The 16,286-nt window shown below is 42.1% G+C and overlaps 1 protein-coding gene across 1 annotated transcript in view; it reads right to left on the bottom strand.

The window, feature by feature from the left end:
- Gask1b (golgi associated kinase 1B) overlaps positions 1 to 16,286 on the bottom strand; it is a 57,890-nt gene that overhangs the window by 31,303 nt on the left and 10,301 nt on the right. The window contains exon 2 of the mRNA XM_021196626.2: positions 4,829 to 5,043. Coding sequence (XP_021052285.1) covers positions 4,829 to 5,043 — 215 coding nt within the window. The remainder of the gene's footprint in view (positions 1 to 4,828; positions 5,044 to 16,286) is intronic.

The following is a 16,286-nucleotide window of genomic DNA, read 5'->3' as shown; positions in this document are numbered from 1 at the left end:
CTGTCAAATTGCCTTCAACATATTTGTGTTTATACCCACAGATTACTGCTGCTATCAGGTTTGACCCAGGAGGGAAACTTCTTTTGTTGCTATGAATGATAAATACGATAGCTCATGCCTGCTCTACCTGATGCAAACAAGTGACTGCTTCTGTGCATAAGGATTCAATGTTCACCCATAAATGGAAGAAAATTCCAACATATCTATATCACCCCCACCAAAGCCTAGGGAATACCATGGAATGTGAAAGAAAGGGTGTTGGAGCTGAAGGAAATGAAGGAGCACATTATTAGGCAAATATGTCCTCTGAATTCTAGCATTCAGACCTGTAAGGAGTGGGAAAGGACGGGGAAGCTAATGAGACCCATGAGACTCAGGGTAGGAGTCACAAGGCCTCTTCCAGAGGTCATGTTAACAGTAAACAATCTCTAGAGAAAGAAGAGACTCTTGTGGATGGAACTGCCTACAAGTCCCACAGAGAGCTTCAAGCATGCAGCTTCCATTAGTCCTACTCCATGCTGGACTGGGCTTTTCAGTGATACAACTGCCTTCGAGTCACACGTGTTTCTTTAACACTTCATCTATGTATCGGTAGTAACCCCAGGGATTTCACTGGTTTGTAAAGTTAGACGGGTGAATTGATTCTTCAATCTGTCATCGATGCCCTAAATAGATTGAACAGAATTTCTTCATGTCTCCCCAGGAAGTCGAACAACACTGTCATAACCAACATGTGTCCCAAGGCTGCACCTGACCTTGGGAGGTACTAGAATACATAAGAGGTAGACACTTAACTGGGCTAAACTTCATAATGCAGCTTCCACAGGCTTTACCCTGTGCCATGAAGGGGTGGCACTTTTTAGTGATGTATCAGTTTTGTCCCCATCGTGAGTGACCACCTCCTTACCCCCATTTACCTATAAGCTCAGTAAACACTGTGGCTTACCAAGATGGATTTGGATAGATCATTTCTTTGATATATCACAGGTGACAAAGGTTCATTCGTCTCTCCTGAGGAAACATAAACGAGTCTGTGGCAGGCTCACCCCCTCTGTTCTCTCTCTTCTATTTCCTGTCCGTGAGATAAGCAGGTTTGCTCCACCACACTCCTCTGCTACAGTCTAACACCTTATCATAGGCCCAAAGCAACGGGACTGACCAATCACAGACTGAATCGTTCAAAGTGAGAGCCATGATAAGTTTTCTCTTCATAAGTTGTTCTCTCAGCTCCTTGTTTCTATCACAGAAAGCTGACTGCTGCAGACCTGAATACAGGCTCCTTTTCACAATATACAAAGTTTCTAGTCAATAAGGAAAGTTATAAAATGTCAATAGTTTGAACAAGAGATTTACTGAAACCAAACAAAATACCTGAATATATAATATTCTCAATCTCAAACATAATGTAAAACTGAAAAACACAAAGAAGACCTCATCACCCTTGACCTGATTGGCAGAAACATCACATTGCCTTCTGCTTCGCACAGTGGGGAAGAGGGAGGACCTATCAGACCTGATATATACAAAATGGTAAAATGATGCACTATCTAATGGAAATTAGCCTCTCACCCGTTCACTGTTAGAAATAAATAATGAAAAGTAAAGAAAGCTGTAACCCCTCCCAACAGATACCGTTTATATATGCGTATGTGTATATGAATGCTTGTATATATAACTGTGGGCTTATCCACTCATGCCCCAGTTCCCAAATAAAAACACAACAGCTCATTATTTATTTAAAAATGCCTAGGCTATAAGCTAGGCTTGTTCCCACTAGCGCACAACGTATTTAACTCATTTGTACTATTCTATGTCTTCCACATAGCTAGTTAGCTCTCCTCAGTTTCATATGTCTGTCTGACTTCCTCTGAGTCAGGGCAGGGAATCTTCCCCTCTGACTATCTCACAGAGTCTCAGTCTCTCTCTCTCTCTCTCTCTCTCTCTCTCTCTCTCTCTCTCTCTCTGCCAGATGCTCCACCTTTCAGTCCTGCCTTGGCTTATTGGCCATAAGATTTACTGATAGGTGATGCTTCCACAAAGCACACAAGAGATTATCTCTGCATATATGTCTTTGCAAATATTAGTTAAATTAACCATTAATAAATGGTATTTTTTGAGTTTTATAGAGAGCTTTTAAACCAAAGTTAGGAGCTTCCACTTGATATTACATTTTAAGCAAGTTGTGGTAAATCCTTGCCCAGATTTCTTCCTCGTAAATTACCAAGGAGAAAGCCTTCCAACCACAAGCAGGGGAAGCAACTGCGTAGACGACAGAAGCAGGGAGAGCCACACCCTGCAGCTATCCAACCTCTGCCCTAAACGAGCTTGGCTCATTCCGTTGGAAGGGACTAAAGGGAGGCATCTAAGTGAGAAAGGACAGAGCCTTGAGTTAAGACAAGAGCCAATGAATGATTCCTTCAAGAAAGCAAATCAAGGGATAACAAGATGGTGGTCACTACCCACGTGACCCTCACAGAAGCACACATCTGGCTCCTAGATTTTTCATTTGGAACAGTGACTGGAGATGGTACTCTTTTCTGTCTAAGAGATGAAGAAGGTATAGTTGTTCCCTTCAAGATTCAAGAAGGCTTGATTTTTAAAACAGAACTTCTGGTTTGACTCCAGGAACTAGTGAACACATGACCCTGGCAAGATTAGCAAACGTATGCTTCTTCAGCTTCCTCATCTGTAAAGTATAAATAACAATCATCCTTAGTTCCTCAATTACTATCTTAGTGCTCAGTACAGGAGTTCCTAGAACCAAATACACAAAGGAAGTGTTCTGTGAGTGGTAGGTTAACCGTATGATTATTTCAAGCTACATGGAATATTCGTGCATGTTTCAAAATCACAGTGATGATTTCACGTGCTCACATTCATTCTTCACACAACAGACACTGTCCCCGAGTGGGTAAAAGCTGCCAGTGCTCTCAGAAGCTAAACTGCATCGGTTGAACTTTGTTCTGACAGTTAGGGTAACGAACAGTAGAGCAACACAGTCAACACTTACTCTGTGTAAAGGACTTCTTCCTTTTTGCCATTTCCTATGCCCCAAAGCAGGAAGCCCCAGTACTTGCTGAAACAAAGACTCTGTTTTGAATGGCCTCTTTCAGATGATTAAATGCCGTGAAATGTCATCACACCCATGTCCTGCTCAGGCTTTCCTACAGCCTCCTCTGTTTACCATCTCAACTTCCACTCAGATGCTTTCTTTTTACTACTCTGTGGCACATGCTCTCCCTCTTTTAACCTCAGAACGATAGGAACTAATATTTTGCCACCAATTCTGATATGGATCTGCCTTTTATTTCATATATTATATTTTCCTAACCATTGCACTTCCAGAAGAAAACAAAAGCCAAAAGCTTTGGAGTGTGATAGTGGGCATAATTACTTTATATTACTTTTATAATATAATGATCATAGGGTGTTTGTGTGTGTGTGTGTGTGTGTGTGTGTGTGTTCTCCTTAGTTGAATAAAAAATGAAGCTTGGGTCAGAATGAGATTTACTTTAGGGTTTCAGATTTAAAATACTTAAGGCAAGATAATCAAGATAGAGATTTGCCCTTTATTTGCTATAGGTAAGTTCTTATGTCCATCAGCGACAAGCTTCTAGATCATTCTGTGTTGAAACGCAATTCTCCATGGACGTTTCTGCACAGCACACCAAGCTTGCTCTTCGATTTTGTGTTTTTGTCTTGTTTGGTTTTGCCTGTGTAGTAGTGAGGATATACTCAGGTTTTCACCCATTGACAGCAGACGCTTTGTCATGGAGCTGTCCTTCAAGTCCTGTGCGACACTAATGGTTACACTTGTTAACGTGGTTAACAAATGCATCTTAACTCTGTAGGGGTTATTTGCATCCTTATCAAAATACTAACATCACATATCCTTCTAAGGCAAATATTCGTCAGGTTTGCTAGCAGCCAATAGGAAGACTGGAGATTCTGAGGGTAGGGTTCCATGTCAGAGACCAACACATCATCAGAAGCATTCTCCAGAACGCTGCTGTATCAGCCCCAATGCAACTAGAGATGCAAGGAAGCGTGAAGTGGATACCAGTGGCTCTATCCTACGTGTGAAGTTCGCATGTGTCAGACCCAAGGGTTTCCTGACCTTACTAGCATTAGTCATTCTGCAATAGGCTCATTTGTCAGCTTGCAAGGAAGCTGTCAGAATACAGATACTTTCCATGCCTCGGTTCCCCTATATGCAATACAGAGAAAGGGGGCTTACTTCACAGCCTTCGTGTATTGATTGACAAATGAGATAATACAAACATAACACTTAACCTGTCTATACCTTAGAGCTGAACTCAAACAATGTTCAAGGTAACAATACCAGGTGACTGTTGTCTGCCTCTCTGCTCCATTAAATGGCCTGCACGCTGGCTTAGTCTTCGCTATCCACTCTGCATCACTGACACCAAAGGCCATTCTCTAGGTCAACAGTTTGTCCCCTAGATGGTGACAAAGCTAGTTTTTTCTCTACTTTCTTTGTACTTTGTTTTGTTTTTGAAACAGAGGGTGGGTCGTGTACACTAGAGTGGACTTGACATCTCTATATAACCTCAAAGGATTCTCTGTCTGTTTCCACTACTGTTTCCTTCCTTCTAGTCAGACACACATACATAAAAGGTCCTAACAAAAAGGAGGATGTTTTTATAAATGTTCTAAGACTTTTAGGTTCTAAATTCTCTCCCAATTACAATTTAACAATATGATAACTTAAAACTCCTACTTCGTAGACACTCCAGTTGCTGAAGTTTCCTTTGAGGCCTTACAACAACGTCAGTCTTAGAAGCCACAGGAGATTAGATAAACTTACCTGTAACAAAAAATCAAAGAGAGCCATCTTGGACCACTCATGGTGATGGACTTCAGTGCAGTCCCACTCCGGTCTGGGAACCCGGCCATTCAGCCAGCACTTCTGCTTTAGCGACCGCTGATAAGTTCCCCAGGTGACCTTAACAGAGGAATGACTGTCATTGCTTGCAGATGCTAAAGATGAGTCCCAGAGAATGATAGGGCGAGGTCGGCCATCTACAGAATCAGAAAGCAAACAGCTCAACTCAGCATGCTGCTTCATTGACTAGCAAATGTCCTTGGGCAGGTCACTCACTAATTCATGTCCTCTCTCACCTGTCGGGTGTGGGACACTTTGTAACCAAATTCCATGGTCCCTGTGTCTTCACAAGTTTTAAGACTTTTATATAAATGACACTCCTGGTCAGTTATAAGTCTTATGAAGTGGAAAGTTACTATAGACAGTAGAAGAAATTTTAACAAATTTATGGATGTGGCAAGAACAGGCTACTAACTACTACTCAAGTATCCTCTTGTTTAGTGTGGTTTTATTCCACATCTAAAAAAGCAGCCACCACAAGAAAGGAAAGAATCCAGACATTTATAATTGTCTATTCAAGGTCTGAGCAGAGCGGTCTCTGTTTGTAATAACAGCTGTCTGATTTTCTGAGGCTACATCAGCATGCCAGGGGTGGGGAAAATTTTTAGAAATCCCAAATTCAAAAGAGAAAATGGATGTTTTGCATCAATTTCTGAAGTCTCCAAAGAAGGGAAGCAGGAAAAAGACTGCTTTTGCTTCTGTTTTTCTCTTCTGATAGAAGAGTGCGAGCACAACCGTGTTCTCGGGAAGGGGTCACACATTCACACATAGCCCTACAAGGTGTCTTTAAGCAAATGTCACTTCTTCAACTGCATGTGCATAGATGATATATTTTTTTAAATGTCACTAAAGTTGTTTGGATCTCAGTCACTGGATAGAAATGCCATTTCACTGCTAAGCTGAATAAAGAATAGCACATCCCTGTGGAATCCTCATCGACAGAAAAGGCTACGATGGAGTCTATTGAACAACAGTTCAGACTTAAAAACCAGAACTGTCATTTGCAAACCCCCATTTCATCCAAGCAAAGTCCCAGAGATGGTTATGGTCAGGGTTACTTATAATTCAAAAGTCAGTGCAGTGCTCTTGAAGAAAACAACTCAATTACAAGCATCTAGGAAGGCAGCCCCCTTAACTCATTCTGAACAAGCCTGAACAGCAGAGCCCTCAGGAATTCTGATGGGAGTGTCCAGACATGCCAGGAATTTCGGAAAGCTCTTTGAAACAGCCTGGGATGTTTGAAATCTACAACTTTCCTCACTTAGCTAGAAACTCAACCCCCCCACACACACCCCTTGCTTGAATCTTGTAATGCTCTTATCTGCAGGAAACAGCTGCTGGACCCATTTGGAAGCTGGTGGCACACCAACGGTTTAAACACATTAATTCAACGATTCTAATTGCCCCCATCCCAGCCTATCCCAGAGGAACTTCTCCATTTCATTGATAATGTTGGATAGAACATGTGGAAGGTCTCTGGTTTACACACAGTAGGTACATCACAGTCACTGACACACAACTAAGAGAACGAAAGAACCTCAAGCTGACCCAAAAGATCACCAGTTACTGTTTCTCTCCTCCTTCCCATTTTTTTTACTAAGTGATTGAGACTCCTGAGACCTAATTCAATTCTAAAATAGAAGAGTTAGACAATCTTGTAAAGCCCAAATACTGTGCTGATTTTTAAAAGGAGAAAGAGAAAGAATAAACTTGTGTACGATCTGTCTATCATATGAAGAAGACAAGCTGGGCCAGTGTGGCCAAATGTGAGTAGAAAATATCATGCAACTTTCCGGGACAACCAACCCACAAGAGGCTGTGAGTCCTGAACACTGCCACTCACCAACAGCACTTCTCATCTCAGAGCAAGGAAGTGTTCAAGGATAACTAAAGCTTGATACTGCATGTCCACAGGACAGACTCTACAAGGACAGGCAGGAAGCCATTTCCCGTACAGCCCAAGCACCGGGAGGACCAAGAAGTGGTCTACAGAAGTCAGAGAAATCTTCTTGCTTCTCTCCACATCTTTAAGAGCATCCATGCCTTACTACAAAATTAAATAAAAAGAAGTCTCCTCATTTTAGGCAATGAAGAAAACTCTGCATGAGAACATATGAGAAGAAAAAACCCAATTGTCTGTAGTCCATGGCAAACGGTTGTTTTGTTTGTTTTGTTTTGTTTTAAATAGCTTTAAAATTTTAGGAAGAGAACATGGTTAACTCATGGAACCCAGCAGCCCTTTTGCTCTCTAGTCTGACTTCCTCGCCTAGTGACATTAGACAAGTGACAAGCCTCTCCAGACCTGCCTCTTCCTCCTCCTCCTTGTCACCGGGCTGATCATGTATCTTCATAAACTGACTTCACAATTGTTAAATAGGACTGTGTATAAAGAAAAATTTCTTTCCCAAACTTTTATCACCTCTACCTGGTGCAAACATTCAGACTTCCCTTCCTCAAGGTTTTTTAACATATTCAACGTATAATTGTTACCTGTAGCCACCCCACTTTTGTAAGACCAGCATGTTAGATAGGTTTATCCTGATTTGTACATTATTCAGTGTATGCCTGTAACTAATAGGTAAAATTTTTATGTTGCCATATAAAATGGAAGAAAAAGTAAAGCAAATAAATAAAACCCCTCATCCTAGTGTTTAGCATAAATAAGAATAATAATTAGTGTTTAGCATAATTAAGGATGATTTTATAGTAGCTGTTTCTACATATGCACCTCCAACAGTTTTATAAAACATAAGTCTTTACCCAACCATTGTTGCTTACTGAGCAGCTACTATATGCCAGGTAGTGTTTTGGAGCCTAAAGCTAAATTATAAACAAGTAGGTGCCAACATTTTGCTCTCAGGAAGCATAAAGTTTTCACAGGATAAAGAAGCAAAAATTACACAAAGGGAAGAATAGAAATATGTGGATTCTCATAATTGTATCATTCAATATTACAGTACAGATGTTTATTCTACAGTTAAATATTTGAGTAGCACTGATGTAATTATGCAGTAAATCTGCAGTAATGTAGCCCAGTGGTCTGCATACTATGCAAATAGCAGTGAGTAAACATTTGGGGCTGTGCCAGTCATGTGGTCTCCACCACAGCCATTCAGCGATATGCTTGGCTCAGTGGCACAGTGGCACACTGTAAAGGGACAACTGGTTGTCACTAAGCCAACAGAGCTTTTTTGTAAACACCAAAGTGTGATTCCATATGATTTTCAATTGTCATAGAAATATTGTCAACCTTTTTATTATTTTTCAGTCATGTAAAATGGAAGACATCAGTTTATAAAAACAAAATAGGTACTGGGCCATCTTTGGCCACAAGCTGTATGCACATGAATTTATCAATCTCTTCTACAAGTTATCAAATTCTTTGATGGTTTTTGTTGTTTTTCCTGTGGTTGGTTGGTTGGTTGGTTGGTTGGTTGGTTGGTTGGTTGGTTGGTTGGTTTGAAACATGGCCATACCATATATCCAAGGTTGACCTGGAATCTGCTGTGTAGACCAGGCTGGCCTCAAACTCAGAGATCACCTGCTCCTACCTCCCAGGTGCTAGGATTAAAAGTGTGCACCACCTCAACTCATGGTTGCTTCCCATCACCCAGCTGCAGACTTCCTGCTGTAGCCAGAGCTAGACCTGAATCTTCTTCATTCCTCCCATCTCTGCTTCATGGATACTGACATTACAGGCACACACACAGTCATTGGATAAACTTTCTATCCTGAGACCTAATAAATCATTTCTCAAACTGCCAAAGGTGGTTCAGCAAATAGGCACAAAAATTATTCTCCATGGCCGTCCACGTTTCCCCAGCAAAACATAAAGATATTCTTATTCTTCCCCGTGTTTCAGGGAAAGGGATCCCCAGAGAACAGAGAAAAGCAGTGACCTGAGGCTCCCTGGTTGGTGAGTGGAGAAGCACGGGCCTCTTGCTTTTCCTCGATTGCTGTTCATCTTCCCATTAGAGCCAAGAGTTGTGAGACCCAGTGGGTAAGAGTATCTGTCGGTGTAGATGCAGATCCCAGCACAGCAAGTGCCACTGAGAGGAGAATTCCACATTATAGAAAATACAGCTTTTAAGAGGAGTAAAGGAGCATTGATAGGTCAGAAGGGGTGATGGGAAAACCTTCTCTGCAAACAGGAGCCTGGTTAAAGGCACTCACCCTGAAGGGTTTTTGAAATGAGCAGTGTTCATCTCCTTCCATTCAGATTTGTCAAGATGATACAGTGCTGTGCTCTCTAGAGAAATCTTAATGGCGAAGAGATAAAATTCTAACTGTCAAGAGCGGTGGGAAGCAGCCTTTAACAGATGTGTGATGTCCATGTGAATTAAAGGTTACACAGCTGTCTTAAAAATGAGACTTGCCAGTAAAAACTCCTCTCTTCCAATATCTGAATATCTCCTCGGAATTTTGATGTTCTCTTTAGTCATTTTTGACTCAACAGCACAAAGAAGATATTCTTTGGGGGAAGATGGAGATGAAAATTAACCAAGAATGTATGCTTTACACAATCTCCTTTGTCTACATGCATTAAATGCCCTTCACTTTAAACACTGGCTGACTGGTTTTGCTACACCATAGGGGCAGGCCAAGCATGCTAGTGGAGTGTGAATGTCTGCCCGTATTTATCACCAGACAAAAATAAGCAAAAAGTGTTCAGAGCTGCGAATCAAAAGTCCTTTCTATTGAATGGGCTGCATTCCAAGCCTCCTTGTGAATGAGACTGAAAGGAAGTAAGAGTTCAGCATCGGGCCTTTCACGAAACACAATTCCACAGATCCCTGAAAACAAAGCATGGGCCAGTCAAAACCGGTGGAGCATCTTCATTGCAGGAAATAAATTCCATGGGCTCCATCACAAGCATCAACAAGTCACCAACAGAAAGCCTTATACTACAGCAGATTGCCCACTGCTAAAAGCAATGGGGTGTCCATGTATATTGCTCCAAGGCCTTGTACAACATGTCTAGGTATGCAAACTTGTTAAGGCCTACTAACTTCATTATTCTTCGGTGCCTTGAAAAGCAGGATTTGGAGTGTGTGTGTGTGTGTGTGTGTGTGTGTGTGTGTGTGTGTGTGTGCATGCATATATGTATGAGCTGGAAAGATAGCTCAATCATCTAGCTCTTGCTGCTCCTTTGGAGAATCAGAGCCCAGTTCCTGTCACCCACATCTGGCAGCTTGCAAACTCTTACAACTCCAGCTCCCAGGGATCGTACCTCTTCTGGTCTCCAAGGGTACCAGCTCACAGGTGTCACACACACACTCATGTATTCAAAAGAACACATAAATAACAGTAACTTGAAAATAAATCTTTTCAAAGGTAGTAGACTGGATGTGGTGCTCACCCTATTTGAACATATTGAAATTGAGGCAAGGGCATTTTGAGTTCATGGTAGTCTCATTGATATTACCAATTAAAAGTTTGCCTAAGCTAATTGAAAGAGACCTTATTTCAATATAGCCAGGAATGGGGCTTGAACACACTAGTAGGTCTTTTGCCTAGCATTCCCAAGAGTGCTACAAACAATCTCTATCTGTCTCCCTCTTCCCCAACTCTCTCTCTCTCTCTCTCTCTCTCTCTCTCTCTCTCTCCCTTTCTGTGTGTCTCTCTCTGTCTCTGTATCTCCCTTTCTCTCTGTCCCTCTCTGTATCTCAGTCTCCATGTCATGTTTCTCTGTCTGTGTGTGTGTGTCTGTCCCTCTGTCTTTCTGTGTATCTCTGTCTTTCTGTGTCTCTCTGTCTGTCCCTCCTCTTTGTGCGTCTCTTTCTATATCTCTGTCTTTCTGTGTCTCTCTGTCCCACTTTCTCACTGTGTGTCTCTGTCTTTCTGTGTCTCTCTGTGTATCTCTATGTCTTCCTGTTCCTCTCTGTGTGTGTCTCTCTCTAATTCTTACTCTCAGGTTGTGTGTGTGTGTGTGTGTGTGTGTATACACAATTTTTCCACTTACCTCTATTTTTTAATTTTATATTTGAGATTATGATATAATTACATTTTCCCTTCCCTTTCCTCCCTCCAGACTCTACTATATAACCCTCCCTCTCTTCTTCAAATTTATGGACTCTGTTTTTCATTAATTGTTATTGCATGGATTTATGTATATACAAATATATTCCTAAACAACCTATATACAACCTGATCCATTATGTTACTTATATGCACACAGTTTGACTGAAGTGACCAGGCAAGTGAAATCTCTCAGCATGAAGCTTATAAGTGTGACAAGCTAGCATGTATGAGGGAAACCCAAGTAGGAATGTGGGATTTGTGATAGGCTTGAGAGAGGAGTGAGTTGGAAGGTGATGGTGAAAATTCACATATAGTCTAGATTTTCGGTACTGTCAATTTGCCTATCTACTCAAAAGGTATTTAAAAGCATCATGTACTCTCTGGATTTATGCAGTCCTGAGTTTGTGGTAGAAGAAATATGAACAAAGGATAGATAGATAGATAGATAGATAGATAGATAGATAGATAGATAGATAGAGTAAGCTCCCTTGGGTTTCCAGGCAAGAGCTGAACCTTACACATCTTAGAAGTTAATATAACGAAGCATATAGAATGGTTTGTAAAAGGAAGAAGTGGATGAACAGGAACAGTGACGAGCTAAAAACTGAGCTGAGCTCTGGGACACATGGTTGGAAGTCACAGGTCACTAAGAGAGGAAGCTTTGCTAAGAAGCAGCTCAGGGCTTGCTATGTATGACAGGGTAAACAAAAAAAATCACACATTATTGCTTCTATCCTGAAGCCAGAACTGTCTCTTTAGGGCCAGAGGCAAGACCTAACACTCTGAGTAAGATACTAACCTCCCCAAGACGTATAGAGAGAACTTTCTCAACTCCTCTTGCAAGATTTGTGAATCCAACGAAACAACACCAGCTCTGACACATCTAACAAGGGAACAATTCTTCATAAGGTTTTATAAAGTTTGCTTGTTTTCTTGTTTTCTTGTTTTCTTCATTTTGAAGAAAAAAGGATAGAGACAAGATTATGTAGTTTCCATATGTGTAGATGCTACAAAACTAACCAAGAAGTGGAGTTCAGGATTTGTCTTGGAAATAGATTTCTATGTAAATTGAAGAACAGAAAGACATCAATATACATCTATTAGAATGACTATTATGTCGGGCAGTGGTGGAGGAAGCCTTTAATCCCGGCACTTGGGAGGCAGAGGCAGGCCGATTTCTGAGTTTGAGGCCAACCTGGTCTACAGAGTGAGTTCCAGAACAGCCAGAGCTATACAGAGAAACCCTGACTCAAAAAAAAAAAAATTACTATTATTAAAATTTTAAAAATACCTCCTGGCAAAATCCTTGGATAAAGAAGAAACTTCAGACACTGTTGGTGAAAAGGGAAATTAATCTAGCATTGTGGGTAACTTTTTGCAAGGTCCTCAAAGTAAAGAAAGAAAATACACGACTCTATCACCCAGCTCTTAGATGCTCTCCAGGGAACTGAAAGCAGAATTGCACAGAGTCTACACTCACATGGTTACTGAAGCATCCTTCACCACAGCCAGTGGAGACAACCCGCATGACGGCATAATGGAATACTATTCAGTCTGAACCAGGAGAGATGCTATCACACAGGACATCATGAAGAAACAGGAGTCCTAGGCAAAGCAAGACAGAAAGACAAAGACAGATGCTGCACATTCCCATACGTGGACACTAAAATCCCTGAACTCTTAGAACAAAGTATTTGTTGCTAGAGTCTAGGAAGAATAGCTAGACGACTTGGGGGCATATGATGACAAAAAGAATGCCAAGTCTCAGTTAGCTGGGTCAAGAAGAGTCAGTGATCTCGTGACAGGGGAGAGGGCTCAGGGGATAAGGCACTTGCTGCACAAGCCTAAGGACCTGGATTCTGGGTGTGGCAGCATGTGCCTCCAGCTTTAGTGCTGTGAGTGGGGTTAGGGATGGGGGCAGGGTTAGGTAGATCCGGTTAGTCTACCCAAGACAATGATCACCAGGCTCCACACTGTCTCAGAAGAGTGCAGTGGAAGACACAAGACATTTGGAGCGCAGGCGTGAGAACACTCCCATGTGCATACATGTGAGAGAGAGCTAGAGAACGTTTTTAAAAAGTCATGATCTATTACAGAGTGGTGACCAATATCATAATGCATTGTGTGTTTCAAACTAGCTTAAAACAGCTAAAATGTTTTTATTATGAAGAAATACCAAGTGTCGAAAGTGATAGGTTTAATTAGCCTGCCATGCCATATTAAGAGTATTTATCAATTATAATATATAATTGATAAATTAGATAGATAGATAGATAGATAGATAGATAGATAGATAGATAGATAGATATAAATATATATCTATATAGTGGTAACCCAAAAGTATACACAGTTATCAACTAAAACTAAAATTAAAGAGGCATTAGATTTCTAGGTAATTTAGACCACTTCTGCAAGCAAAAACAACAAACAAACAAACAAACAAAACCAAGTCTGTGTATTCAAATATTCTCTGGACTGAACAGAGCTCAGTTTGTCCCAGTGTTTCATTGCTGATTAACTGCTCAGGGGAATGTGCAGCCTGGGGACAGGAAAGGAAGCCATGTGACTTGTCCAGCATGACCTGCCCAAGAGAACTAAGCTATCCACTCCACTTTTAAAACTACCCTTCGTTCTGAACCCCTGCTTGTGGAGCGACCCTGAACACCCGCTCACTAAGCTCCTCTTCTTCAGAACTGGAAGCCCTTAGAGTCTTCTTGTCTTGCTGTTTATTTTAAAATGCAGGAATCGGTGCTGGGCGTGGTGGCATGTGCCGTTATCCCAGCACTCAGCAGGCAGAGGCAGGTGGATCTCTTGAGTTTGAGGCCAGCCTGGTCTACAGAGTGAGTTTCAGGACAGCCGAGGCTTTAGAGACCTGTCTATAAATAAATAAATAAATAAATAAATAAATAAATAAATAAATAAGCGCGCACCACAGAAATCAAATTCCCAGGGTGGTGGGGCTATGGCAAAGGTGCCAGGCTCTACAAAGATTCAAAGAACCACATTTAGGAGGTAAGGTCCTCCTTGTCTTTGCATGACCTAGTCTGGGGAGTCTTGAGGTTCGTACAGTTAGAGGAGGCATGAGTTTCTGACAGCCTTATAATATAAGCCCAACCTTATCATTCTGTTCTCTAAACCCCTCAGTAACTCCCCATCCCCCACATGCTGAAGACAAAGCTCAGGGTCCTCACAGGATAAAGAACATACTGCCCATCTCCGACAAACTTGTCCTGCTTCATTCATCCCTCCAGCCCCAATCTCCAGTTCAAAACTACCTGCATCTTCCTGAGGACCGACGGCCTTCACGAGCCTTTCAGGCCGTCTGCCTTTCCCCACCGATCCCAGCTCCTGCTCTACCCACAGTGACTTCTAAGAGACCGTTCTGGGCCAGCAAGATTTAGGCTAAGTGGGTTAAAGTGCACACCGGATGACCTGAGTTTGAGCCTTGGATCACATTTTGAAAGAGAAACAAGTGCTGGAAGTCGTCCTCTAAGACACACACACACACACACACACATCACACAAACTAAATGAACCTAAAAACAGCTGGGACACATGAATGATTTGTTTCACAATCCCCTAATGTCCTTGTATAACTCGTGTGTTCTACGACATGGCTAATGGACTCAGAACAGAAATACCGCTGCTGTGAGACCCCAGGAATCCTCGATTTCAAAGATCTCCCTGAAAATGAATGAGAAGGATTAGGGAGAAACTTGAGAAACGGAGCTGGGAAATGTTCAAAGCTTTCTGTGTCCTCATTCGCACCAACTAGCACTTGGCTCTCACACATCCCTGATGCTACAGGACTCAGGAACAAGACAGGAGGGGTGGAAACCCTCACATATACACGTACACCCACTGACCCGGTACACTGATAGGAGACTGGAACTGAGAAAGCATCGGGGGCTGTACTGGATAGCTTTGTGTCAACTTGACACAGCTGGAGTTATCACAGAGAAAGGAGCTTTAGTTGGGGAAATGCCTACATGAGATCCAGCTGTGGGGCATTTCCTCAATTAGTAATCAAGGGGGAGAGGCCTCTTGTGGGTGAGACCATCTCTGGGCTGGTAGTCTTGGATTCTATAAGAGAGCAGGCTGAGCAAGTCAAGGCAAGCAAGCCAGTAAAGAACATCCCTCCATGGCTTCTGCATCAGCTCCTGCTCCCTGACCTGCTTGAGTTCCAGTCCTGCATCCTTTGGTGATCAAATGTAAGCCAAATAAACCCTTTCCTCCCCAACTTGCTTCTTGGTCATGATGTTGTACAGGAATAGAAACCCTGACTAAGACAGGGGCGTACTCGGGAGAGACAGGACAATTAGACTGTTGAAAGCAGGTTACAATCTGGATGGCTGAGGAATGGGGGTGCAACCACTGGAGGCCCTCCTGTGGCATGACTGATCGCCAAGGCAGCAAGGCAGGATGATGAAGGACCAGACTACTGATTTCTCCCGGCTCACATCTGTATCAGCTTCACTGTGCATCATCCAGAAACCTATGTTAGCTTTTAAGCTTCAGTTTCTTCATAGGGAATCAGTACCACAAGGGAATCATGTGTATGATACTCTTATACATACACATGAGATAGTGAATGGAAAGCGCTCTCAGTTCCAAAAATAAAAAATAAAAATAAAATTAAAAAGGCATAATCCATTGCCAGCTACAGGACTCACTTTGAATTCATTGTGGGTGCCCATTTACTTATCTCAAGTAAAATTAGAGAAACTATGACAATCTAAAAAGCAAACTGCAGGATGCTAAATCAGCTTAGAAACTAAATGAAAATAAAAGGTTACATTTATTGTAAGTATGCAGTGAGCCCTATTATAAATATTTGAGCCGGGCGTGGTGGCGCACGCCTTTAATACCAGCACTTGGGAGGCAGAGGCAGACAGATTTCTGAGTTCGAGGCCAGCCTGGTCTACAGAGTGAGTTCCAGGATGGCCAAGGCTACACAGAGAAACTCTGTCTTGAAAAACCAAAAAAAAAAAAATTGTTTTAAAAAAAGACAGCCATTGCAGTACATTGAGCTCCATAGAGACAGCGCCGGGGCAAGCGCTGGGCGACTCTGTGCCTCGTGGAGGAAAATCAACTAAACATGGGCAAATGAGATCCTAAGAAGCCAAGAGGCAAAATGTCCTCATATGCATTCTTTGTTCAAACCTGCCGAGAGGAGCACAAGAAGAAGCACCCGGATGCTTCTGTCAACTTCTCAGAGTTCTCCAAGAAGTGCTCAGAGAGGTGGAAGACCATGTCTGCTAAAGAAAAGGGGAAATTTGAAGATATGGCAAAGGCTGGCAAGGCTTGTTATGAAAGAGAAATGAAAACCTACATTCCCCCCCAAAGGGGAGACCAAAAA

The sequence above is a fragment of the Mus pahari genome, chromosome 4 (genome assembly GCF_900095145.1).
Source record: "Mus pahari chromosome 4, PAHARI_EIJ_v1.1, whole genome shotgun sequence".
NCBI classification, from domain to species: Eukaryota; Metazoa; Chordata; class Mammalia; order Rodentia; family Muridae; genus Mus; species Mus pahari.
The sequence above is the reverse complement of the archived record's forward strand: the minus strand, read 5'-3'. Positions and strand labels throughout refer to the sequence as shown.